The sequence below is a fragment of the Quercus lobata genome, chromosome 4 (assembly GCF_001633185.2).
Source record: "Quercus lobata isolate SW786 chromosome 4, ValleyOak3.0 Primary Assembly, whole genome shotgun sequence".
Lineage (NCBI taxonomy): Eukaryota > Viridiplantae > Streptophyta > Magnoliopsida > Fagales > Fagaceae > Quercus > Quercus lobata.
Genome location: NC_044907.1, coordinates 40,227,659 through 40,254,408, shown reverse-complemented (window position 1 = coordinate 40,254,408; position 26,750 = coordinate 40,227,659). Strand labels below are relative to the sequence as shown.

Genomic DNA, 26,750 nt, shown 5'->3' with positions numbered 1-26,750 from the left:
CACCAGGAGCTAGAAGACTATGTGGATGACATAGTAGTTAAGTCAAGGAGAAGAGAAGAACACTTTCGGGTGTTAAAAAGAGTATTTGAAAGATGCAGGACTTTCAAGCTAAGAATGAATCCCCTCAAATGCACGTTCGGAGTGTCCTCTAGGAAATTTTTGGGTTTCCTAGTTCACAGCAGAGGCATAGATGTGGAACCGGCCAAAGCCACGGCCATAGCAACTATGAGACCTCCTGCAACAGTAAAAGAATTGAAGAGCTTCTTAGAAAAAGTCTCATATATCCGAAGATTCATCCTTGGGTTGGCATCAATCACATCTGCCTTCACTAAGTTGCTTAAGAAGGGGCAAAGTTTTAAATAGGGGGAAGCGTAGCAGACGGCCTTCAAAAGGCTGCGGCAGATAATGATAAACCTCCCCACAATGCAGGCCCCTATTCATAAAAGACCACTACTACTCTATTTGGCCACCAACTCGTACGCCATCGGCGCACTGATCGCTCAGGAAGACAGAGGTGGTATTGAGCAGCCAATATACTATGTCAGCCGCGTCTTAAAGGATGCAGAAACCCGGTACCCAAGGGCAGAGAGAGCATGCCTAGCCATTGTATACGCTTCGCAGAGGTTGCGTCACTATTTCTTGGCATACGAAGTGTGGCTGATGACTAAGTCACATACCATTAAAGCTCTGTTACAACAGCCGATTCTCTCCGGCAAGATATCCCAGTGGTTGCTACAATTATCACAATACGACTTAAGAATGGGGACACCTAGGGCAGTGAAAAGTCAAGTTATAGCAGATTTATTGGCACAGTTTCTAGGAAAGGAAGAATTTCCACTAGATGATGAAGTACCAGGGGAAGTAGCTATGGCAGAGGAAGTCAGGGAACAGTGGGTAATGAAATTTGATGGGCCTTCTACTACGCATTCCGGAGGGGTGGGCGTAGTTCTGTATCATGAAGAAGACAAGGGAGTGAGACTGTCATTTAAGCTGGAATTCCCCTGTTCAAACAACACGGCGGAGTATGAGGCCTATCTAACTGGGCTTGCCACAGCTCTCGAAATAGGAGTCAAACATTTGAAAGTATTGGGAGACTCAAACTTGGTTGTCTGCCAGGCTAAAGGAAGTTTTTCCTTAAAGGAGCCTAGCCTAGCCCCGTACAGAGCAATGGCCCAGAAAATGGAAGAGAAATTCTCAACCTTTGAGATAGAACATGCCCCGAGAAACAAAAATCGGTTTGCAGACGCATTAGCCGCATTAGGTTCGTAAATAATCTTCAAAGGGAATAGCACTAATATAGAAGTCAGCAAGAGGGAAGAATCCATCATCGAAGTGTTGAAGGAAAAGTTCCGGGAAGAACAGGGCGAAGGGGATTGGCGAATCCCCATAAAGGAAACCCTGGTGAAGGGAGATGACGTAGCAGAATTGAAGATATTAAAAGACTATGCCTTGGTGAAAGAAGAGTTGTACCGCAAGATGCCAGGTGGGATTTTATCCAGATGCGTGGGCCAGGAGGAAGCCCAGAGAAAATTGAAGGAAATACACAACAAGACTTGCGGGTCCTGCGGTGAAGTTAGTCTTTACCGAAAACTCCAGAGGGCAGGCTTCTATTGCTCGAGTATGGGTAAAGATGCAGATCAAGTCCAAACCTAATATGGGACCTGCCAGCTTGCGACAGACAAGGAGGAGAGTTATGCTGTGTTCATCAGCGAGGATTGGAGAAGCCCTTTCGTACAGTACCTGGCAGGAGGCATCCTGCCACAAAGGCACAGTGAAAGATACAAGCTTAAGAGGTTGGCGACACGTTACTTCTTGCATGACACGGTCCTTTTCAAAAAAGGATATGATGGAGACCCTTTGAGGTGTTTTGGTCCTGAAGAGGCTAAACAAATGGTAAAAGAAGTACATTCAGGGGAATGTGGTGAACATCAAGGGAAGAAAAAGCTTTACAGGTGCCTGCTGCAGATGGGCTACTATTGGCCAACCATTAAGAAAGATGCGGCAGAGTTTGTAAAGAAGTGTCATAGTTGTCAGGTACAGGCCAACTTAATTCATACCCATCCACAAGGCTTGCATAGCATGGTTACCCCATGACCCTTCCACACTTGGGGGCTAGATTTGGTAGGGCCAGTCAACCCGCCATCACGTGGGTACATATGGATATTAGTAGCTACAGAATATTTTACTAAGTGGGCGGAAGCCGTACCACTCTGTAAGGCCACAGGGGGAGCAGTGGCAAACTTCATTAAAGAAAATATAATTGTAAGGTTTGGGGTGCCCCACAAGATCATCAGCGACAATGGCACACCGTTTGTCAACAGTGATGTGAGGAGAATGCTAGAGTTCTACCAAGTCAAGCACCACAGGTCATCACCATATTACCTTCAAGGGAATGGGCAGGCAGAGGCAACAAACAAAATTCTCATAAAGATCATTAGCAAGATGAGCCAAAAGTATGCGGGAGGATGGGCAATGCACCTGCCAGATGCTCTCTGGGCATACAGAAAATCACCAAAGTCAGCCACGGGCTTTTCACCTTTTTCCCTAGTCTACGGGACTGAAGTAGTGAGTCTGGCAGAAATAATGATACCGTCCCTAAGGGTTATGCAGATGTGAGAAAAAGAAAAGGAGGGAGAAGTTTTCGCGGCAGAAAGGTTTGAAGACCTGGGAGAACTTGATGAAAAGAGGGAAGAAGCCTAGGAACGCAGCCGGAGATATAGGCAGAAAATGACTGAAACCTACGCCAGGATGACCAAGGAAAGAGTGTTCGCGGAAGGATAACTAGTGCTAAAAGTGGCAGACTACGTCAGGCGAGGTCTGGTAGGACCATCCAAGTTTGCACTAAAATAGGAGAGACCCCTTGTGATAAGAGAAGTGCATTAAAGTGGGTATTATCGCCTAACTCAAATGGACGGCAAGGACTTGATGGACCCCATCAATGGAAAATGGCTGAAGCGTTATTTTGTTTAGAGAAGAAAGTTATGTGGTTGACCCCCTTTCCTTAGTTGTTTGTTTATGTTTCCTTTACTAAACTTTTTCTTTTATTCCTCCAAGTGACTATATCACAAGAGAAATTGTAACATGCTTTCATGAGTATGCAATGAAAAAGTACGAAGTATTAGCATCATATTATAGTAGTAGTAAAGAAAAAGTAGTAAAGTGTAACATTATTACAAACCCAAACTGTGGCAAACAAAGCCAAGTAACTACGGCAGGAAACATAAAAGTGTTCTGTATAACATAACAAAAACAGAGAAACAAAGAAAAGGAAAGGAAACGGTGCTATCATCAATGAAGTCCAGAAATGAGACTCTGATCACCAAAGCGACTGAGTCCACCAACTCCGGAAAGAAGACGCTCACGGTGACCCTCCAAATCAGCCACCTCTTTCTTCAAAAGCTCAATACGAGCGTCTATGATTTCAACAGCTGGCTGGACTCTTCTCATGAAAAGGGCCCGGGCAATCTCACATAGATGCTCAAGAATGAACTCCACAGCGAAACCCACACTGATGAGCTCTCGTATCACGGCCCTCTACTGCAGGATCCTCCAGGCAGAAATAGAGTTGATGAAATTATGCTCGATGTCATTCAGCACACATCCCAGCATCTGTAAGAAATACTCCCTAGAAGAGCGACCAAGGCGAAACTCCTGCATAAAATTGCCATGATGACTGTAGAGCATCACTAAGTGCGAGACGTAGTCCTCAGGAACTCGAAAGCCATAAAAGTCCACGTAAAGAGGACCGGAAGCCCAGAAGTCTGCCGGACCAAGGTCATTAACCTCTGGCTGGTCAAAACGGACAAAGAAAGATGCAACATTATCCGGGACGGCGGCAGAACTACTACCCGCCACAAACTGAGAAGGGATAGTAGGAAGTGGGCCTAAAAAAAAAAAAAAAAGGAGGGAAACTCAAGGCAAAAAAAAAAAAAAAAAAATGAATGACACGGGAAGAAAAGGCTTGCAGAAAAAGAAGATGAAACAAGAAGAGAAAGAAAGAATTGCCAAAGTTACTAGGAATGGGGGCTACGGGTGTAGCAGAAACAGGTACTGCAGGCACAGAAGAAACAGGGGTAGTAGGTACAGCTGAAACAGGTACTGAGGGTATGGCAGGAATAGGCACTACGGGTGCGGTAGGAGCAGTCATTCCCACGCCTACTGCGATTTCTGGCCCCTCAGAAGTTTCTGCAAGTGGGGAGATAAGTATGCAAATAAAATGCAAATGCAGAAAGGAGATGAGGGGAAAGGAAGATACATACCCATAAAGTCAGGATCGGGTGAAGCACTCTCCTCTTCATCAGAGTTGGAAATTCTCTTTTTCAGCACGGGTGCATCATCAGGATCCTAAAAAATGTCATCAGGTCCCTCTGAAGATAAGTTCGGATCAGGACCATGGGTAGCAGAGCCGAGAATGAAGGAAGGAGTAACAACAAGTGAAACACTACCCTTTGCAGCCCGGGAAATAGCTGCAAAAGGGTCGCTAGTCGAAATCACTGGCGGTAGAACAGGAGAAGTAGTTTTGGCTTGAACAACAGTAGAAGGAATGACTCATTCTAAAGGAGTGGGTCTCTCAGCAGGCAAGGGTGTAGTCTCACCAACCCCTTCGACATGAGTACCCTTTCTAGGTACCGGCTCGGCAGAAGGGGTGGGAGTTTTGGTAGGAGTCTTATGCGTAGCAGAAGGAACAGGCGTTGCTAATACCGCCTCGGCCCCATCAAAAAAACCTTCCATAGGCACACCCATGAAGGCGGAAATCTCCTCGATGGTGGGGCGATATATGGATAGAGGCTCAGGCTCTTCCTAAAAAGAACATTTTTTATTAAGTAAAAAAAAAAAAAAAAAAAAAAAAAAAAAAAAAAAAAGGCAAAAGACCCATGGCGGATGCGTGCGAAAAAGAAAGAAGAAAGAAGTGGAGAAAAGGGACTCACCTCAGATTCAGGCTCATCGAGCAAAATGAGGCGAGTAACTAATGAGTCTTCCTTATGCTTAGACTAAAAGGAAAGAGGCAGAAGAAATTGGCGAGTTAGCCGTGGGAAAATTAAGAAATTTTATAGAAAAAGGAAAAAATGGAGAAATAACTTACCCTCCGTTCAGTGGCAAATACGGGGTAAGGAGTAGTTTTCCTTTTGTTACCACGAGCCCTACTAGCCAGGGGAGCACCTGCAGGAGGCAATGGTGTGGCAGGCTTGGTTTTGCCGGCAAACTTGGGTTGGGCAGGCGCTTTCTTGCTTGGTGCAAAGAGATTAATTACCTTAACTTTTTTCTCCCAACCAGGGTGATAGTCGCCAGCGTGCCAAAACCATCCTTTCTTCTCTGCGTCCCATTCAAAAATGCCTGACCAACTCTATTTTCTAGCATACGCCAAAACAGATTTAGAGGGAAACAGCAGACGAGGGTTAACCGAGGCAACCATGCTTAGCCCTTCAGGAGGAATAAGGGAGAAGCCACGACTCCTCGCTAACTCAGCCACAAATGAATCCATCACTGCATGCCAGTAACCGTGCATGGGAAAAGTGCAGACACCCTCCCTTAGCGAACCAGGGACTGTAACGGCGCTGAAACGCTTCTTCCAAAAGTCAAAGGCAGTGTGCCACAGGAAAGGACGGATTGAAGTAGGAGCTCCCATGAGGGAAGAAATGTCATTGAGGATGTCTTGATCCAGTCCAAACTGCCTTCTCACCCGGTTGGCAGGGTAGTGAACAAATCTGATGCCTTCATCAGCTAGGTAAGGCAGCCATCCAACATTGGTACCGGCAAGATAGGTAATCCCAGTTTCATCAAAGCTGACCAATGGGGTAGTAGTCCCAACGGTGTCAATAAACAAACCCATGACAGAGTCCGCACAAGTATAATCAGCACCCAAATTTCTATAGGCTCTCCAAGAGAAACCCACACCCTCATCAAAAGATTCAACCACAGAATAGCCAATCGGCTTCAAACTAGACCAACGAAAAGCAAGCGGGAAATCGGATTCAAACCTGCCACAAAAATCGGTGATCACTCTCGGACAACTCTGGTACTTCTCTCTGGCAAACCGAGCGGGTCTACATTTTGTCAAGTATTGAGCACATCGCTCAAACAACCACTGTTGAAGTATAGTGCAATGAATGGAAGAAGTGACAATGTGGCAAGACCTAGCCTGACTCTCATCATTACGAAGGATATCTAACTGAACATACAAGTGCCCCATGAACATAGGAGCCAGCGGCAAGCTCACCCCCGTAGATATTTTGATAGCCAAACGAAAATACAAAGGTTTTATGGCGTAGTGGGGGTGGGACCCAAAAACAAACTTGCAAAGCCAAAATGCAATAAAAGCCGCACGGCAGGCAACAGCGGAAAACTTAGAGGAAGAACTCACCCAGTAAGACAACTTGGCGTTTTCAGTCACCCTTTTCCTCAATTCAACCTCAATGGCCTCTTCCTCAGGAGAAAGCTCTAAGGCGGCAGGATCGGTATCGCTAAGAATGGGCAAAAGTAACTGGTTAGCCACATCTTCGAGAGTCACAGTGAGTTTGCCGCACGAGAAAAAGAAGGTGTGGGTGGTGATGCACCATCGCCGGACCAAATGACGGAGGTTATAGAGGTCCCGGAAGTTCGACAAGCAACGAGACGAGACTATGGCCTTCAAAACGCCAGCTCGCTGCAACAAACCCATGAAACCCGTGTCGGAAAGCTCGTTGTCAACCCATTCCTTCCAACCAGAGGATATGCCGGACCTAAACTCAAAATGAAGGGGCACAGGAACCGAAACACCTTGGCGAATAGATAGATTGGGGATTGAAGATGCCAAAGGAACCCAAGAAACGTTGGGGTCTCACTGGACAAGGGTAATCAATACACGACCCGGCGGTGGCGGTACATACTCACCGGGGATTTTTGGGAAGTGAGGGTTCATTTCATACCAAGGGTCAATTAAAGGAGCGCATTCGCTGTCAGGGTTGCGCTCCGCCTCCTCCTCAGTGGACCACTCCGAATCGGAACGTTCCATCTCCTCGGGAACGACAGGAGAATCGGAAGCAACCGTCTTCCCTTTGCGGTAGGAAGAGCTTTGACTTTTCACTGGCGACATGGTGAGGAGGCATAGTCGGAGAAAATGAGTATGGTTGTTTGAAAGGAAGAAGGAGAGTAAGAGATGGAGAGTGTATGTTTTGGGAGAAGAAAGAGTCTGTGATTAAAGTGCAGAAGGATTCTTCCTTAAATACCCAGGTCATTAATGTCAGCACAAAAGGATGTGACAAGTCAGCCATCAGAAGGGAATGGAATTAATGAAGCGGTGGCTCTGTTTTGAAACTGGGAAATTCGAAGAGACAACCCTGTTCGTGGCAGGAAGGAGAATATATGTATATATGAAAAGGGGTCCACAGCTTAAAAAAGACCCGTGAAACAAGAGAAGAAGAAAAAAGGAGGACAGAAACGCCTTTTCATTCACATATAAATCGCAGGAACGTTTTATATGTTCAGGGGGCTAAATGTTGAGGGCTATTTGCGGAAACCCAGGTAGACAGAAAAGCCCAATGATGAAGGCCATAAAGAATTGACAAGATAAATAGCAAAAAAGCCCATTAGGCCCAAGCGGCAGGAATAATGGATCATAGGCCCAACAAATAAATAAATGGGTCTTGAAGTGGCAAGCGGGCTCAAAGAAGCCAGGAAAGAAAGAAATAACATCTCATGGGTAGAGTATGAGGTAGAAAAGTGAGAAAGGGCTGTCGCAGGCCCAAGGCAGTGCAAACTAAGAGAGTAAAGGGTTTATGGCAAGCCCATGAACCCCAAAGATAAGAATAAGGTTATTGGGCCAGAAAAGTCCAATGAAGCTAGTAAAAAGCCCATGGGAGTGTGGAATTAGCAAATGGACCGAGGAAGTCCAAAGAAAGCAATCGGGCCATGGATGCCCAAAGGAAAGCCCAAAGGGACATAGGAGCCCATGAGTAAAAACAAAACAGTGTCCATGACAAGCCACTGAGAAAATGGATAAACAGCTGGCCCAAAAGGAGGTCCAGCAGGATTAAGTTATTACGGCAGGAATAACAATTCAACGTAGCAGGTAGTAAAGAAAATCAAAAGTGGGCCAAAGAAGTGTAAAGCCCATCATCATACGAAGCCCAGCTCCTGAACGGAGCAAAAAACCAAAGGAAAACCCATATGAAAGGCCAGTAAATGCAGACAGAGAGTCTCCTGGTCACGGCAGACGCATGAGCAGCAGGCAGACTCTTGGAAAAATTTGAAAGGGGAGCACGCGTAAGACCCAGGCATCACCAGCCTGTACCCAGCCAATATAGGACATGGTGAGGCCATGGGCCAGAGGTAAGAGGTAAAGGGGGTATGGTTTGGTGGTGGGGAGAGGGGAAAGGATTTATTTGAGGCTCCTGCCCAAGCCTCTTTTGGGAGGTACGTCCTACTGGGATGATAGACCACCCAAAAGATGCAAGTTTGAGGGGGAACCGTTGGGTGCATGCTTTGAGGATAGAGAGAGAAAGCATTAATATCGTGGCAGGAAGAAATGTTACGGTACACAGAGGAACAAAACAAACCCATCTCTGTCTGGCGAGGGTGGATGTCGCACAATCCTGGTAGTCGGCAAGTACACCCAGACCAGACAAAGGCGGTTAAGGAGCAAAACGGTAAAATACTAGCCACAACAAGCGCTATAAAAAGAGTCTTGCCGTGCCCTGTAGGGGTATGGAAAAACAGAGTATATTTTCGGGAGTGAAAAGGAAAAACAGAGCAAGAAGAAAAGAAAAAGGATAAGAAAGAAAACAGAAAATAAAAGAAAGGAAAACTAAGAAAAAGGAGAGTTGGTTTAATAGGGCATGCATCCATAGATCGGTTTCCCTCTCTCCCCCTTCAAATCTTACCTTTTTCCAAAACGCAAACAAGAACTCTTCCTTTTGGGCAACAACCATTCAGGTTCGACTCCCTCAAAACCATTAATCCCCACAGCAGGATCCTTTTCCTGGGGGGGGGGGGTTATTTGCATTGAGAAGAGGCGTTCTTTCCTCTTTGGCTTTGCTACGGCAGACTAAGTTTAAAACTTAATTTATGCCCATTTAAATTAGCCAGTATTATTTTCTTCATTTTTCTCCGTGATTGATATCATTGTGACTGTAATCATGCTTCATTAGCGGGGAATACATAGCTGTTTATTTAAATAAGTCAAAGTACTCTGTTTTAGTTATTATTATATCTACCTGCCGTAACTCATCTACAACAGTTCTGCTTGCCGTAAATTCGTTCCTGGCAAATAAGGCATAAGTTTGTGCACAAATCAACCCAAGTTGAGTTACAATTGGACCGGCCCCAGCTCCCTTATTCAGAAAAACTAGGGCCCATCACCGCAGGAGGTAGCCTAGCCCATTACCGTAGGAGGTAGCCCAATATACCATATCATACAAAAAAGGCCTCTATAATATATATATATATATATATATAAATATATATATATATATATATATATATATTATGTGAAATAGTGAGTAGATATTGAAACTTAAAGGAAAAAAAATGAAAAAACACAATTGTTCGATATTTTTAAATGTACAAGTGGCATAAATTTGTATAGTTACGTGGTGCAATAAGAAGTGGTCAACAAAAAGTCAAACATTTTGCTTTTATATTATATATAGATGCCTAGTACTTTAGTTCTACTCATGTTTCTAGTTTTTTCAAATTGAAAATCCATGTTTATTATATTGCAATTAATCAAATTTTTATGGAGGACATTTGAATTGTGATGGTGTTGAATTCATTTAGATCTTGTGCTACTAATGCATTCTCTACTATCTTCAGATTAAATAGTTTCTTCTTCAAATTCACTTTGTTGTTTGCCAATGGATTTTCATGCATACCAAATAAGGCTACCATCAGACCCACTGTGGTCTTCTCCTTTACACCATACGTGAACTTTTGATTTAGAAAAGGAGTGATTTTAAAATGTAAACTTTTGGGAAACCTTGAAACCAAAGAAAAATTAAATTTGGTTAAATCATGTTTGATTTTTTTTTTTTTTTTTTGGCTTGTGTATTACTCAAATCCTGAGGCGATTTCAAATTTTACTCCTTCCCTTCCCCCCTCCATCTCCGTACTATCCTTTCTTTCTTCACCTACTCCCCCCCCCCAACCCCTGGTTTTTTTTTTTGGCTAAAAATGCTAAATGAATCCAAAAATAATAAAATACTTTTAACTTCTTATTTAAAAAAAAAAAATCAGAATAAATATGATTACATAATACTAGTATTTTATTACACTACAACTTCAGAACAAAATAGAGGCATTGAAAACTATTAAAATAAATGTCGTTCTTCTTTGAAACTTTGAAAAATAATTACATATCCAAAGCATTCAAAAGTTACTGTTTTTTTTTTCTCTTGGAATAAAAATAGCACCGTTTAAATTTATATTTTAAAAAGAAGAAAAAGAAGAAGAATATGGTGCACTCTATTCCTCCTCTTACAAGCTTTTGAACTAAATATTGGAGCTTCCATCCTTAGATTTTATTTCCTTGTTGCAAACCAATGGCAATAAATATAAATCTTTTCATTATAATGTAGTCCTTTAATTGGATAGAATGAAGAATTAAAAAAAAAAAAAATGCTAGACTTTTATAATTCTCATAGTAGACCCCGTATAATATATTCATAAACTGTCAAACTCTATCTGATTACATTCAATGAATCCTACATTCTTACTTTGAAACTTAGCTAATTGCATTCACTAATTCAGCAACCGATCCTATGGCCGCAATTCCACCTATTTCAAGCAGAGAAAGGGCCAGCTCACATTCATGCCACCCTCTCAATCCATTGGCCAATTTTCTCAACATCTCTAGCTTCACTTTCTTGAATCCATGGAGTGAAGCTCACCATCAAACCCACTAAACAAGAGAGATAAGCTTTCCAAGTGGCAGGATCACACCCAAGTTAAATGTTCCCTTCCAATACCCCTGCCAAAAAATCCATGTGAATCACAACAATACGAGCCCGTCTACAGAATTCCCATGATGTCAGCTTTGCCTTAACACCCAATACAATTGCCCATGAAAAAATCAACAGATATGCCATGGTGTACCCCTCCACTATTAGGGACACAGAGCTCACCTTGCGGAGTCTCTCTTTTCTTGAAGATAGCAGCCATATTGGAATAGTATCCTTGAACAATTCCTGAACCAGGTGGACCCCACCCGTTACACATAACAGACTTACAGCATGTGTGGCCACCTCCCTTGCCCTAGCAGTGGCCAAGGATAATGATGCTTGATTAGACTTCAAGCGAGGGGAGTCCATGCTTGCCCACCTGACAGCTAATTCCCCAGCATACCCTACTACAAACCCTACAATGACATCATTTACATATTGGACATTGTGTACATTCTGACAAGAACGAAGGTATAGAAATCTAGGTGCTATAGAAGGACGAATGGCACAAGTAGAGATGTTCCTTCCCAACAGACTATTCACACTGCTTTGATTGCTCAATGAAGAAGTTGATACGTTGAGTGATCCTAAGAATGAGGTGACGCAGCTTCTCAGGAGTTGTGCAACTGCTTCTTCGCTGTGTCTGAATACAGAACGAGAACATGATACAACAATGAAGTCAAGCCAGGTTCGGACCTTTTGAGCTCATAGAGATCCAATTATAGGCATGCTTGGCCAATGGCAACCTGATGCACAGTTCTCCAAGGCCAGCCCAGCAATAGCGTGTATGTCAAGTTTAAAAGTAATGGTTAAGTAGACAAGAGTTGCCATCAGCAGTGGAAGTATCAAGTTTGAATTCCCTACAACACACAAGAAAACTTTAGCAACTTAATGCAGAAACCATATTTTAAGTTGTTAAGTCCAAGAGTCTTCATTAACAAGAATATTACATTCATTTATAACAATAAATATAAATATAAATAAAGAGGTGCAATCTACCAGGGGTACAACTTGGAACACCAACACCTGCAGTAGCAAGTATTGCTTTTATTTTAGACTCAACTGAAGGAAGAATTGCTGCTGGACTGGGCCAATCTTTTCCATTTTTTTGAACTTGTTTCCATATACCATGAGTAACTTCTACAAAGAAGTAAGTAATAATAGCAGCAAGAGATGCAGGAAAAAAATCTACAAGGTCTCTTAGGCCTACAAACATATAAGTGCTAGTAAGAAGTATGCTGATGAAGGGAACATGCATAGGAAGATCCTTAGGTTCTTTTTTTTTTGAGCACCTATTATTATTATCTAATATTTGTGGATAACAGGAGCAGAAAAGATGTTCAGAAACTAGAAAGATGGATTAACAAGAATTCCAAGGACAGAAAAGGGGTAAATAAAACTCAAATAAAAAAAGAGTATTGCTAGGGACACCAACTTTGGCACAACTATGTGCCACAACTCGCCGCATGGTGAGTTGTGATTAGTAAGGGTGTGTCAGTAGGCCATGTGGGGACATACCCTTACCAATCATAACTCGCCACATGGCGAGTTGTGGCACAAATTTATGCCAAAGTTGGTGTCCCTAGCATTACTCGTAAAAAAAAAAGAGTGAGTCTCAGCTGACAAGCTAGCACTTGGCCTGTCATCAAATCCTGAGATGAAAGCCTTCCACGGGCACAAACAGTTAGAATTGCCTCAAGAACAAAAGAAATGACTTCCAATACCTCCCATGCAGGGAGCATAGGTCTCTGGTAAGCATCTTCTCCATATTTGCAGGGGAGCCACATGTATTGCTGCTGCTTGGCGTTGAAGAGTTAACCGACGAGGCCCCACTTTTAGTCATTTTCTAGTGTATCATACTTAAGATCATATTAGCAACTTGATGAACAGGATTTCCACTAGAGAGGCCAGCAAGTGTTGAAGCTATATGAGATTTGTTTTGACAATACCAAGCTCGTAATTTTGGATATGAATCAATATATATATAGGCTTTCTTGATGCTGACTCAAACTCGTTTTGATTGCTATTTGTTTCAACCTGACATGAGGCAATGCTGCTATTGCGCAATAACAAAAGATACTCCAAAGTAAGCTCCCCTCGAACTACTCCTCCTCTCTCTAAAATGCACTGCTTAAGAGGAGGCATGTAGAATTTCCACAGACGAAGAAAAAATAGAAACGCTAAAGAAAAAACCATGTAAACTGAGGGCTCATCAGCCTTGCTTGATTTGTTATTTGATGGGGAATTTTGTGACCCAAAGGCCTCATAAAGTGGCATTGATGAAGCTGCAACTTCATGGACCTGTAGGAACAGAAACATTCAGAATACATGTATCAACTTGTCATAGTCAATGATACAAACCTGACAAGAAAATTAGGAGTAACAACACAATGTATGTCTTCCAATAGAATAGCCATAGAGAGTAGATTAAAAAATATATATTTAAAAACCTTGCTTTAAAGATATTCAAATTATGGTTCATTTTAAGTCAGCCCTCAAGCCAACCAAAGAAATAACCATTTTGACCAAACCTTGTTCCACTAACCCACACTTCCAAGCTATAAATGTTTTGAACAAATAGTGGTCCAAAGAGAAAATTTACTAACAATAGCATCATTCAAATCAAATAGTTATGGACAAAATACTGAAGTTTGATGAGTATTGGATAAGATGTGGGGACTATAAAAAAATCATCACAAAGCCTTAAAGAATTATGCACATATGTAAAAAATGTCGCATAAATTTTAGTGAAATCAATCTCATAGAACCTAAACTTTCACAACATCCAGAAGATATTTGTAATGCAATTTGATACACCAGTAACTTTACCCACTCTTCTAGATGTTAATTTAGTTTCACTATTACACTTGCACATATAAACCAATGCAAAATGCATACCTTTCTTTTCCTTAAATTGTCAATTGAAAGACGTTTTCTCAAGGTAAAAATCCGTACAAAGAAAGTCACTTTAGAAGGAATCTTCTACTTCCAAATGCTCTTCCAAGGGGTATGATATTTCGCATCAAAATTACATTAGAAAAAAATTTGAAACACTTATCCACGAGAAAGCGTTTAATGCAACAAAATGAGTGCACAATAAAATCGCAACAAAAGATCGGACATTAAAAGGAACAAACAATCTTGTGCACAGAATGGGAAAAAAAATACTATCAATGGGAAAAAAATACTATCTCATAAAAAGTATTAAATTTTTCTATAAGCAAATATGCATCACTCACATAATGACTAGTGGTGGGTTAAAATATAAAAGTTGTCCTTGATCTTGAGAAACTAAATAACCTTCACTCAAACTTTGGAAGTAGCTTTTGAATATTGTCATCTACTTGATTAGACAACAACAATTCAATAAACAAGGCAGCAGTTGTTGCGTTTGCTGAAAATCCCTTGTCAACCATCATTTTGAGATATTTCATTGCCTTTGATGTCTCTCTATGTTACAAAAACCCTTGGATTTTTGTGTTATATGTGTGCTCATTAGGTGAATAACCATTGTCATCCATTTTCTCAAGCAACTCACTTGCTTCATCAACTAGTCCATTCTTGCAAAATCCTTTGATCATTATAGTGTAAGTCCAAACATTAGGTTTCAATCCTTTTGCAAGAAGACCACTAAAGATTTCTCTTGCAGTTGTAAGTTCTCCAACATTGCAGAAACCATCAATCAAGATGTTGTAAATCACAATATCACAGTCCAACCTTTTGGCTTCCATCTCCTAAAACAATGCCATTGCCTCAGCAATTCGTCTATTCTTAAAAAAGCCATCTAACAGGGTGGCATAGGTTTAGGGATCTGGATGTTGGCCACAAGCTCGCATTGTATTAAATAGCTCTAGTGCAGTCTGGACTCTCTCCACTCGACATAACCCACCTATAAGAGTGTTGTAAGTCACTACATTAGGAATCATTCCCTTGTTGGACATTTCATGAAGCAAATGCTTTGCCTCATCAATTTTTTTACTTTTGCAATATCCATTTATCAATATGGTATAGCTAAACACATTGGGTGAATAGCCCTTCTCAACCATCATATTAAATTCGTAATTGCCTCATCCAGTTTGTTTTGCAAGCAATAACCATCAATCAAAGAATTGTAAGTGAATATGTCAAGATCAATGTCTCTTTGAATCATCACATCAAAAACTTCTCTTGCCTTAGTCAACATCCCTTCCTTGCGAATTGTGTCCACCAATATGCTAAATGTTTGTACATCTGGCATGACCTTCCTTTGTTCCATCTCATTCAACAAGGTAACAGCCTCCCTCCCCCAGCCAAAATTGCATAGACCTTGAACTAAGGAATTGTAAGTGACCAAATCTGGTTGAATGCCTTTACTCCTCATTTCAGATAAAAGGTTCAAAGCATCATTTACCAATCTATCCTTACATAAACTGTCAATGACCGTGCTATAGAGCACCACATTTAGTTCAAAATTCCCCTTTTCAAGCTTCCTAAGCAACCTATAGCCACACCACTCTGCCCAATCTTACATAGACTGTTTAGTAATGTTCCACAAGAAATCGCATCAGGTTGGTACCCTTTGTTCTCCATTTCCTCTACCAAACTCACAGCTCCGGAAATATTACCTTGAAGACAGAGACCTTTAAGAAGAGTGTTTAGAGTTGGTTGGGTAGGCAGATAACCAAGTTTCAAAATTGTTACTAAGACAGAGAAACCAAAATTAACCCGGTTCAGATGGTAGTAGCAATTAATCAAAACAATGAGAGTATAAACATTGGGAGAGATTCTGAATGATTCCATTTGTTGAATTAGATTAATGACTACGGAGTAATGCTTCATTCTTGCAATGGCACCCAACAATAGAGTAAAATCTTCAATGAAAGGTAGAGGGTGCATGTGAAGCATTATATCAAACAGGCCTAAGGCATGATCAAGATTCTTAAAGGTACGAGATTTGCAGCGATCTCTTATAGATTTCAACAACTGATTCCGATTCTGATATGGGGTTTTCGCATTTTCTCTAATAGTAGAACAATAACGATAAGAAGTAAAAGCACGAAATGGAAATGGAAGGCTTACTACTCTAATTATCAAACGATTGCATATAAAAAGAAGAGAGGATGTTGATTTACCAATTTCACAATGACAAGTCTCAGCTACCAACTTGGGTTGGGTTTAGTTTCGGCTTAGCTTCGAAAGGAGAAATCAGGAGTGGCAGATCGGAGAGCGAAGCATTGAGTAGGATTGGACGAGTAAGAATGAGAATGATTTGTATTTCTTTTTTTTTTCTCTTCTTTTTTGAGAGAGAAGAGATAGATATTTTAGTTATGTAAACGTACAAGAGGAACATCACCTGGGCTAAATACCTACATCAGGGAAAGAAAGCCTATATACAAAAAGACAACCTTCCTAGATAGAGCACAGAACCAATAAAAAATTGGAAACTCGTTCAGGGCCCTTTTTTACCCCCCAAAAAACAATAAAATTTTTTTAAGGTTAGACGTATTTTGTTTTAGTCCACGTGTACTATCTAATTTTTTTTGAAATTTTTGTTCATGTTGTGCAAAAAAATGAAGAGTATAATATAAAATGCAAAAAGTCCATAATTTTTTCCAAAACTGCACATACAATTCCATATCTATACATAAAACCCAGATCCAGATTCATTCATATATAGATATAATTGTTGGTGTTATGAAGGTACATTTCTCCCATGATTGACATAAATTTGGTTTCAAATTTCTCCCATAATGTGCTATGAACGAAAACAATATCTCAATAGTATTATACAAGAAATTGGGATGTAGCATCCATCTTTGTAGCTAATTACCGAGGAATATGTTTTCCCAAATCTGATATGATCAACCCCACTACAATCCAAATGGAAATTCAATATAGTGATTGGTGACCCTATTCTAACCATTTAGCTAACTAAGATATAAACTTATTCTCATTTTCAGTTCACATACATACAAAACCAAACAACTCAAATAGTAAGATTCAATTCAATTCAATTCTTTGACTTTCCTTCTCTTTCTCTCAACTTCACTCTGTGGATTGGTGTGTCCATTGTCCTCATTTATTAAAAATACAAAATTATGATAGATGAATTTAACAATCAAAATAAATATAAAATTTATTTTAATTTCTTAAAATTTTTGGTAAAAAGACTTTGGTCAAAATAAAAATTTTCAATTACTTGAAACTTCTTTTTTTTAATGAAAAGATTGTATTTTAAATTTTAATTTAGATGGAACAAAACCATTGCCTCATGAGCTAAACATGCTCAATAATAATAAAACAAATTTCCTTTATCCAATTGAAAAAAAATCTACAATGCCCCTGTCCAATTGACAAGACCTATAATGCCTCTAGCATGTTGGATTAGATAATGGGTTAATGAGCCAAAAAAACCTATTTAAACACCCTTAGATTTTTAGATGAAACCTTAATCACTTCATGGACTGATGGGGTCAGATTTATGTTTCAATAAATATGACTTTCAATTTGGTGTTCTTATTCTTTATAAATTGATTATATATATAAAAAAATTGTTATTATTTATAAATAAGAGTTGGTGTTTATTGTCTAATGAGTGCATTTTGGGGATTTTAAAGGCTGTAGGCGGTTTATAAATTTGGGACCAAATGTGGTGTGATAGAAAAATTAGTTCCTATAAGAATCACTTTATAGTAGCTCAAAATTAACTTTATTTTAGATTCTCCTACATTATAGAAATTTAATGTAGTGTACCTGAGTATCCCTTTATATAATTAGGGAGTGAACATTATATAGTAAGTGTAGTACCAAAATCTCATCTTATAAGAGCAAGACGGAGCAGGTCATGGGTTCAAGACACAGTGGGTTTGTGTGTAACTTAATTTTTTTTTTTAAAAAAAAGCATGGAGATGCTTAAAATTATGGTTCTTGGGTTTCTTTACAATCAACATCAATAACAGAACTAGGAAAAAAAAAAAAAAACATCAAGAAATTTCACTATAAGAAGTTGTTGACATTTACTGCTCGTATATTTGTACAAGAAGTAGAATATAGAATATAGGCTATAGCTTTCCGGGTAACCAATACTTTAACACCCTTGGAAGTTCAGCATAATGCCAAATGAAAATTTGTTTCTGAATATGAAAAGCTTCATCCTTTAGTAAGTTTAATTTGTGGGGATAATGAGTCACTGCAACATGCAATAAGAGTTCTAGAAAGTGATTTCTTGAAATTTAATAAATTATAATTTTCTTATGAACACAGCAAGAAACCTTTACTTCAAAAAAAAGAAGAAGGGGATAATATCATGAGTGATATTTATCTCTTACTTTTCATTTTGTATATCAGTAATTCGATCAAAATGAATAAGGAAAACCACTTTTTTCTGGTTTTCATGCTACACACTTCTTCAATGTTATGATTCCTATGACTAGATAGCAATGCCCCACTTGTTATGAACCGGGATTATGACAGCAAATTGTGTGAGGTCGTAAGTCAATATGAGACCATAACATCAAGTGCTTATGTATATAAAATTCATATCATCATCCTAGAGCCATAAAATATAAAATAGAAGTACTTACCATACCATGCAAAGAAAGTCTATGAACAGTATTAATAGCAGAAGCTCCAAAAAGAAGAGCACCTAACTGGACATAGAATCAATTAAGTGGCTGCCTGGTCCAGTATAACTAGGAGGAACTGGAGGGGAAAGAAGCTTGACCACAAAGTGCACCACTTGTTCCTGCCAAGAAAACAAGTGATTCAAAAGTAGATACAGAGTCATTTTCTTCGAGAATAAAGAGAAGGGGGGTGGGAGTACAAAGTAAAAAAGAAGTTCCAAGTAGCATAAAAGGAGGACAAAAATTCAAAGGACATATATTGGTTCCAAGTAAGGGCTGTGCTGTGCATGTGGTGTTTTAAACTGCCTGGAGTATAAATGGTTTCTGCTAAAAGGTTGAGGCAAAGATTTTGTTTGAAAGAACTAGTTTTCTTGTTGCTTTAACTCAAAAGCATAAGGGAGTCAAGTATGGGTTTACTTGTTTGATTTGTACTAATAAAATACCAATTAACCCAAAAGCTTAAGTTATTAGGAAATTGACCAAAGGGTGAATCCAATCATTTAATTACAATTCTAATACTCTCCCTCACTTGTGGGCCCAAGTCCCCCCTAATAAATGGGGCCCAACATGTGGGATTTTTAAGTTTTTTAAATGGGACATAGAATGGAATAAGGTTTGAACTAAGACCACCTAATCTGATACCATAATAAATTTTAGAATATCTCAAAAGTTTAAGTTATTAGGAAATGGTGAATTTGACATTTAACATTAATTTTACTATGTACAAACTCTATTAGTAGGGGAAACAATTCATGAAATATATAATCAATTATAAAGACATAAAGCACCACTAGGTGAGACTACAATAGAAGAGGAATTCAAAAATGGATTTTACTAATGTATGTCCCTAATGTGTGCCCTTAGGGCACACATTAATTTCCATTTTTGGAAATAATTTTCTCAAGAATTGAAAAAGTAATGACAGCTTTTTCAATTACCGAGAAAATGTTTCTAAAAATAGAAAGCTTAATGTGTGCCCTTAGGGCACACATTAACCGGACCCTTCAAAAATTTCCAATATCCAATATCACTAGTGTTGCTACCTGAATGTTCCATCCACGGCTGACAGATGCACCACGTAGAATCTTTGCCGCTGCTGACTTCTCTTCCTTTGACCCATTCAGAGCTATATAATAAATTTCTCTATCTCCGCTAAACTAGAATAGGGAAAATGGAGAAAATTATTCATGCCAGTAGTTTCTAGTACTAGAGTTTAACAAACAAAAACCTTTTTATACCTTGAAGCAGGAGTCTTTATAAGGGAATTTATTAGAAAAGCATTTAATGGTGCTCTTTCCATAAATGTTGACCAAGGGGATATTTCAACTGGCAATGAATCTGAAAGTGATATTATTGCTGCAGACACATAACCAGGCCAAAAATATGCTAATGTGTCAATTAAATTTCTTGCAACGCAAGCTTCCACTATGAGGTGCCTCATGTTGGCTCCTGAAAGCATAAACAATAAATTGCAAAAAGATTACAGAAAGCACTAGACAAAGTGACTAGGCCATAAACTAGACCCATGTATATGTAATGTATGAATTAAGTATTGCTCTCATGTTATAAGAATTTGAGATTACAAGTGAATCATATGCTTCCCCAAAACACCTGCTCTTAAAGGCAATGGAACCCAATCATTGAGAATTTGAGAATAGAGAGGAGATTAGAAGGTGCGAAGTGACTTTATTTATCTAAGGGGAGGTCGGGTAACAGGTTACATTATTTAAGAGCACTCTCTCCAATTTGCCAACTTATTTCCTTTCTTTATTCCCTATTCTTACTTTTGTGGCCAATGTATTGAAAAATTTAGAGATACTTTTTATGGAGCAGTTTAGGAGAAGAGTCCAAGTTCCATCTAGTACATTGGACTTAAGATTTGTACACCTCTTCAAAAGTGTCAGGAATCCAATCTGCTTTAATTAAGTCCTTTTTAAGAAAATGGCCGTGGAGGAACGTTTTTGACTGGGGATCACTTTGGAGGATGGTTGTTGAGGTGAAGTATGGAAGTGTTTGGATGGGTGGGGCACCAAGGAGGTGATGGGCCCGTATGGAGTGAGTCTTTGGATATATGTTATATGGGAGTGGGCATCATTTCCACAATTTATTCAGTATGAGATGGGTGATGGATCTAGAGTGAAGTTTTGGCATCATAGGTGGTGCCCGGACAAATCCTTAAAGGAGGCATTTCCAGTGTTATTTGGTTTAGTCGGTATAAAGAGGCTTTGGTAGCGGATCTTATGAAATTCTGCAATGGTGCCTACAGTGGAATTTAAATTTTGTCAGAGCTATGCAGGATTGGGAATTGGAGCCAATGGGGTGTTTTTATGAACTTAATCTGCTCTACTCCTGTGAGAAGGAATGGGAAGAATATTTTCCATTGGAGGGCAGCTAAAAGACTGGGATTTGAGGTCAGCAGACAGCAGGTATCATCGCTCTTTGATTTATATGGCTGATATGTCTTTTCTCTTAAGAAGCATTTGGACGCCTAAAGTTGCTTTCTTCACATGGACTGCAGCTTTGAGCAAAATCTTGATGATAGATAATCTACGAAGGAGAAGCTTGGTTGCGATTGACTGTTGCTATATGTGTAAATGTAGTGGGGAGATTGTGGACAATTTACTCTTTCACCGTCCCATAGCTATAGAGTTATGGTCTATGGAGTTTGTGTTGTTTGGAGTTTACTGGATTATGCCAAACAGTGCTGTGCAGTTATTGGCTTCTTGGCAAGGTCAGCTTGGGCATCATCAGAATATTTGGAAAGCCGTCCCGCGTCGTTTGATGTGGTGCATTTGGAGGGAACATAATGCTTAAGCCTTTTCTTTTCAAAACTATGTTTGATTGGCTGTTAGCTTTAGGATCTTTTTCTATGTGTTCTTTGTTGGATGTTTTTGATTCTTGTACTATGAAAGCTTTATTTTTTGGTTCCCTTGTAAACTTCTTGTGTACTTTCGATTCTTCTTTCATCAATAAGATTGTCATTTATCAAAAATAAAAACATACTGGCTCTTATAGAAGTATCAACATGATTGCCTCCACCTACAATATTCCTTTCATTCTTCCACTAGAAATGAAGCTAGCTGCTTTTCTAGCTGCACTATTAGCTGCATCAACAACTAATGCAGGAGGGTATAAAAGGCTAGAAAAGTGTCCAAGGACCTGGAGAGAGGAGATCAGTCCGTCTTTCCTTGAAGCAATAGCCTTGCCATTCATTTTATGTCCATATGCAGACTCAACATATCTAGTAGCAGTAGCTTGAGAGAATTTGGCCTCATCCTCCAAAACATTAGCAATTGCCAAGGGGACGATAGACAAAAGGACACAAAGACGGGCCTCAAGATGTGTAATTGGACCTGCTGGAGGATCTCATTCCTGTAACAAAGCATGGAAAGAGCAAATATCAGATAACTATATATATTTTTTCATGATAAGAAATGTTAACATGGACTAGTCTCAACTCATTGTACAAGCCAAAGGGCTGAAAGCCAGAGCGCCAAGAAGGTTTCTTGCCAGCTTGCCCGGTTAAATACTTGGAGCGTCTTAATTGACTCTGCAGTTTGGCCATCAAAGGTAGGTTATAATTGATTCCTTGCACTTATCAAACAAATTATGCTCTTTTATTTTAAACGCGATTTGTGCCTGTGTGCATGCACGCGCGTGCGCGCACACAATTTGAAATTGATCTGAAAATATTTCAAGGTATACTCTTGAAGAGAATAACCTGCTAGTACATCAACGGCAGATATGATAAGGAGTTGTATCCCATCCATTGCATTCTCCATGTAAATATCAAAAGGAACTCAACAAGCAGACCGGCCAAATTCAGAGTGGACGCAAGGTGATGGCTTACATGATGCAATATTGACAAGCATCCTAGTGAGTTGGCACTTGTTTAACGGGTATTCAAAGCCCAAAACTCTTTGTATGTTGTCGGATAATTTTGCCAATAATTGGTTGGCTGAATTAAAATTTGAGGATACCAATTCATGGGCTTCAAGAAATCACAGCCTCTGCAGGAGCCGATTGAACTTTTCAGGCCTTCTAAGTAAAAAGAAAACAAGACAAAAGGGATGATACATATCAGCTTCTCCATGAAGATTGTTTTACATAAAAGAACATTTATGTCTGTACTTGTGTGCGTACACAATCATTCACATATACAACTGCAAATAACATTAGCAGGTGGATAGCATCATACACATGTAGTTAAACAAAAAATCCCTTACAATTGAAAACGTATTACATAGACCTATAATTATATATAAGAAGAATGATTACGATCATTTTCTATCCTTTCTACAATGCCCATAGACAAAGTGCTTCATCTGTATTTCATAGGCCAATAATTGTGTATACAACTGCAAATAACATAGACAAAGTGGAGAAGAAATATATTTCCTGCCCTTTCTACTCTTCATCTGTTTTTAAGAGTGCGACAAAACAGCTATTGGCCTCACTTAACTTGTTACTTGCTAGATATTGTTTAAGCTATCAATCATTTGTACTCCCTCCAACAAAAGCATTATGCTGTTACACCTGTTAGACCCAAATCTAAGTGAAGTCCATTATAAAAGAAGAAGTTCATTTTCGATTATCAAACAATCTCCTCAAGGAGCATCCCTATGTTCTGTTACTGATTTGATCGATTTATGTAATTTTTGTGAATAATATTGAATTCACGCATTATTCATGAAGCCTTCAAGCATTAGGAAACGTACAGGATACAAGATTTCTATTAAGACCAAAAATTTTAAAATGTGGTCCAGAAAACACAATCCATTCAGAAACTATATCCATCAAATGAAGAATTCAACCTGAGTACATGCTAAAGGTTTTAGATATTACCTAGCCTGGAGTAAATATATATAGTTCTAAATATTATTCCACTTGGAAAATCAGATCAAAGATGAGCAAATAATAGGAATATTGTGGATTTAAATATGCACTACCAGAGCATTGCAAGGCAAACAATTTCTGTAAAACTTAAAGAGTTGAATATTTGGGGGTAAAATACATGATGTAATTCTAATAACATCAAAAGGAGCTCACAAGAAGGCAAACAATACAATAATAGCATACATACATGTTCAAGTGAACAAGGCAGAGAATAACCCTAGATTTTCAGCTCTGTTAGTTTTCCCAACACCGCTATGACCATAAATGAATTTGTCCTCCTCATCTCTTCATGATGTTCACTGCCTTTAAAATCATGGCTTCCTCTAAAATCGATGTCCATATCAAGGAGCTCTGTGCTTCTGACTGCTACACTAGGTCTCTCTATAGGTGTCATTTGCAAACCCCAATCATCCAATGTGCTATCAATCAAACCAATGATAATACTGAAAAAGAACAACACAAATGCATGTCCAACCTCCAGAACGCGAACTTTATATGTTTGAGATAGTTGAAGGGCAACATCAACAGATTTTATAATCCTGAAAGATAGCAAAGCATGTACTCAAAACTTTGTTGGTTGATTGATAGTGAGATGTACTTGCAAGACTACGGTACTGTAGCAAGCATTTCAACCATTGTCTAGACACATAGCATGGAAAAAAAAAAAATAACAGCAAAGAATGGAAATGGCTGCATTCTCAATTATTGTATGTGTAGATGCCACTGGTTTGCAACTATGCGTGTTATTATGTATTATTGAAACATATGCATTCATACACATTATGGATACAACTAGTTAAACCAAGGAAACTGAATATTTTGCAGGAATTTGGAATTGCTATGACCTCCTTGGCAAATGCATTCATCACCATGGGCCTATATAAATTGCATTTATCAAATAATAAAATCCACATATTATGGAGAATGAATTATAGAAAATTGGAATCTTGTGGAAAAAATTACATGTAGTAGAGGTTAAAAAATTTCTGTGTCTATAATGAACAGGCCCCGAAAAGGATAAACTAAGTGTCAAATGTACAGAAAGGGCAGTCCTACATTTCCCTTATTTATAGAAGTGTCAATAACAAAGATAGAAACATAGAAAAGTTATGACTGGGGACAGTTAAGGGTTGAAAGAAAACCCATAGAAAAATGATAAAACTACTACTACTACTAAAAAAGCTTACAAACTGACATGACAACAAATGTAATTGGTGCAATGGTGTTACTTCAGCAACATAATAAATAAATGTCTGAATTACTTGTTCATGATTGGTGAGACATCAAGTTGTAAAGCTTATGTAACTGATAAAAGCTTATGTAACTAACTTACTTGTCTTTGCAGGCATCTTCACTGAATGGATAAAACAAAAATGCATACCAACTCAAACATTCAAGATAGAGTCTATACACCTTGGGTTGAGACTGTCAATTTGGAAGTACCCTGAAACAGTAGAGCTTGTTCAATGAATTTCTAGAGTGAAGAAGAAGAAGAAGAAGAAGAAGAAGAGCAAAGATGGGAGACCAAGAGGTGCCCTAACTCAGGACTGGGAAGCTGAACTTGCCAAGACCTTAAGCATTTGGCAACTTCCATAGCAGAAACAGAAAAGAGAGTGGAATCATTACGCTGCTCGCACCTCTACAATGTCTCCAATACACCTTCCTCCAACACACTCAATTCACTTTCGGTCTCGAACTTGTTCCCCATTTTCAATCTCTTTCACAGATTCATAAATCACACCTTTTGGTTTTGCAGGAGTGTGTATAATAAAGACTGTTGCCTATTTTGCTTTTCAAGTTTTAAAACCATTCCGAAAGAGAGAGAGCAGTTAGCAAGTGCTTATTATCCAAAGCTCGATCAGTGTGTAAATGTGGTAGGTGGTAGTGAGAGTGGTAACAACTAACTCTGAGTTCTCCTTCACCTTCACCTAACAACAAAGTAAAAAAACAAAAAAGTCACTTCTCCACTTCTCCTGTCTCCATAATTATTAAACCCCGGCCTGTGTTCAATGTTCACTGGTTTATTAATCTTAAATCAATAGATACTGTACTTGATCCAACATCAACATTAGTAGTAATTAACCAAAAACAAATTATTATTTTAAAATATATAAAATATACTTATACTAACCTCTAAGCACGCGCTGACACATCAAAGTAATAACTAACATCTGAATTATCTTTCTTAGTGACAGGGCATGCCACAACATATACTATTGGCCTCTCTTCCATAGTTTTTTCTTTTCTTTTTTAGTCTAATGTCATAATTTTCCTTTAAAAAAAAAAATTAGATAAGTTTGTTTTGAAAGACATGGATTAGTAAGAGAGTATCCTACTTTGTAGGCATTTTAAGTGGAGTTGGAAATATATGTTTACCAGGTTGTCCTCAAGTTTTTTCCTATTAAACCTAAGGTTTAGGGGTATTTCTGAACCATATAAAAGTCCAATCCAAAGAGGGGAATCCTCTTATAGATAGTATAGATTACTAACCAAAATGAAGCCTAAAAATTCAACCATGTAATCAATCGAATATAGAAAATAAAAGCTTAGTCTTTTTTCCTTGCCTTATTTTAATATTTTTAGCTATATTTCTAAAAGCACGCATTTTCTCACATCATCTCTTTTAAAATATATAAATTTTAGTTTTATTTTTAAAGTTAAAAACATGACAAAGTTTAGTTACAAAATTGATTATAGGATTAGGTTACAATCTTGCTCAACATCTTTTTATTGGATAGTATAGATTACTAACCAAAATGAAGCCTAAAAATTCAACCACGTAATCAACCGAATATAGAAAATAAAATCAACATGCAGGTAGAGCACCCACCAACCAATGGTCCAATCCTCAAGAATCAATAAAACCAAACCAAGTCCAGTTCACCTATAACCTCCATTTGTTAAAGATACTTTCACATGGTACAACAAGATAATTTAGGCCAATAAGTGTTGTAATTAACAGTAAGAAACACTAACATGACAATAGTCTCATTAATTTTCATATAAGCAATGCAGGTTATAATGCATGCATGACCTGCACTACATGAAACACTGAAAAAGAGGCCACCATTACAAGTTTCCAATACTTTTGAACCACAATTAGCAAACTGAAATGGGTCCCAGATATATTCCAAGCCTGACATTTACTCCTGCCACAGAATAGCACTTCAATAATTTCAATAGGAAGAACATATAAGATGCAGTCATGGAAGATTAAATCGCTACTACATAAATTGTCCATTCAAGATTTTATTTTATGGGATCTACTTATAAAATCCAATTGAAGTAAAAGTCACGTGATTCTAAAAGTAAAAGTTGGGTTTTTATTGAATAAAATATG

General features: G+C 38.8%; 1 protein-coding gene and 1 pseudogene across 1 annotated transcript; one reads left to right on the top strand and one right to left on the bottom strand.

Moving 5' to 3' along the window:
* The first annotated feature begins 423 nt into the window (after positions 1-423).
* Positions 424-2,616, top strand: LOC115985187. Its single transcript, XM_031108154.1, has 4 exons — positions 424-1,235; positions 1,290-1,572; positions 1,669-2,034; positions 2,191-2,616. Exons 1-4 carry the CDS (start codon positions 424-426, stop codon positions 2,614-2,616), a joined length of 1,887 nt encoding a protein of 628 aa, XP_030964014.1.
* Positions 2,617-10,625: 8,009 nt separating this feature from the next.
* Positions 10,626-25,207, bottom strand: LOC115983922 (annotated as a pseudogene).
* Between the last annotated feature and the right edge of the window lie 1,543 nt (positions 25,208-26,750).

Coding starts and splice junctions, on each gene's coding strand:
- LOC115985187 (XM_031108154.1), top strand. CDS start 424: ATGCAGGCCCCTATTCATAAAAGACCACTACTACTCTATTTGGCCACC. Junction 1,573..1,668: donor CTTGCGGGTCCTGCGGTGAA/GTTAGTCTTTAC, acceptor GGGACCTGCCAG/CTTGCGACAGACAAGGAGGA. Junction 2,035..2,190: donor AGAAGTGTCATAGTTGTCAG/GTACAGGCCAAC, acceptor TATTTTACTAAG/TGGGCGGAAGCCGTACCACT.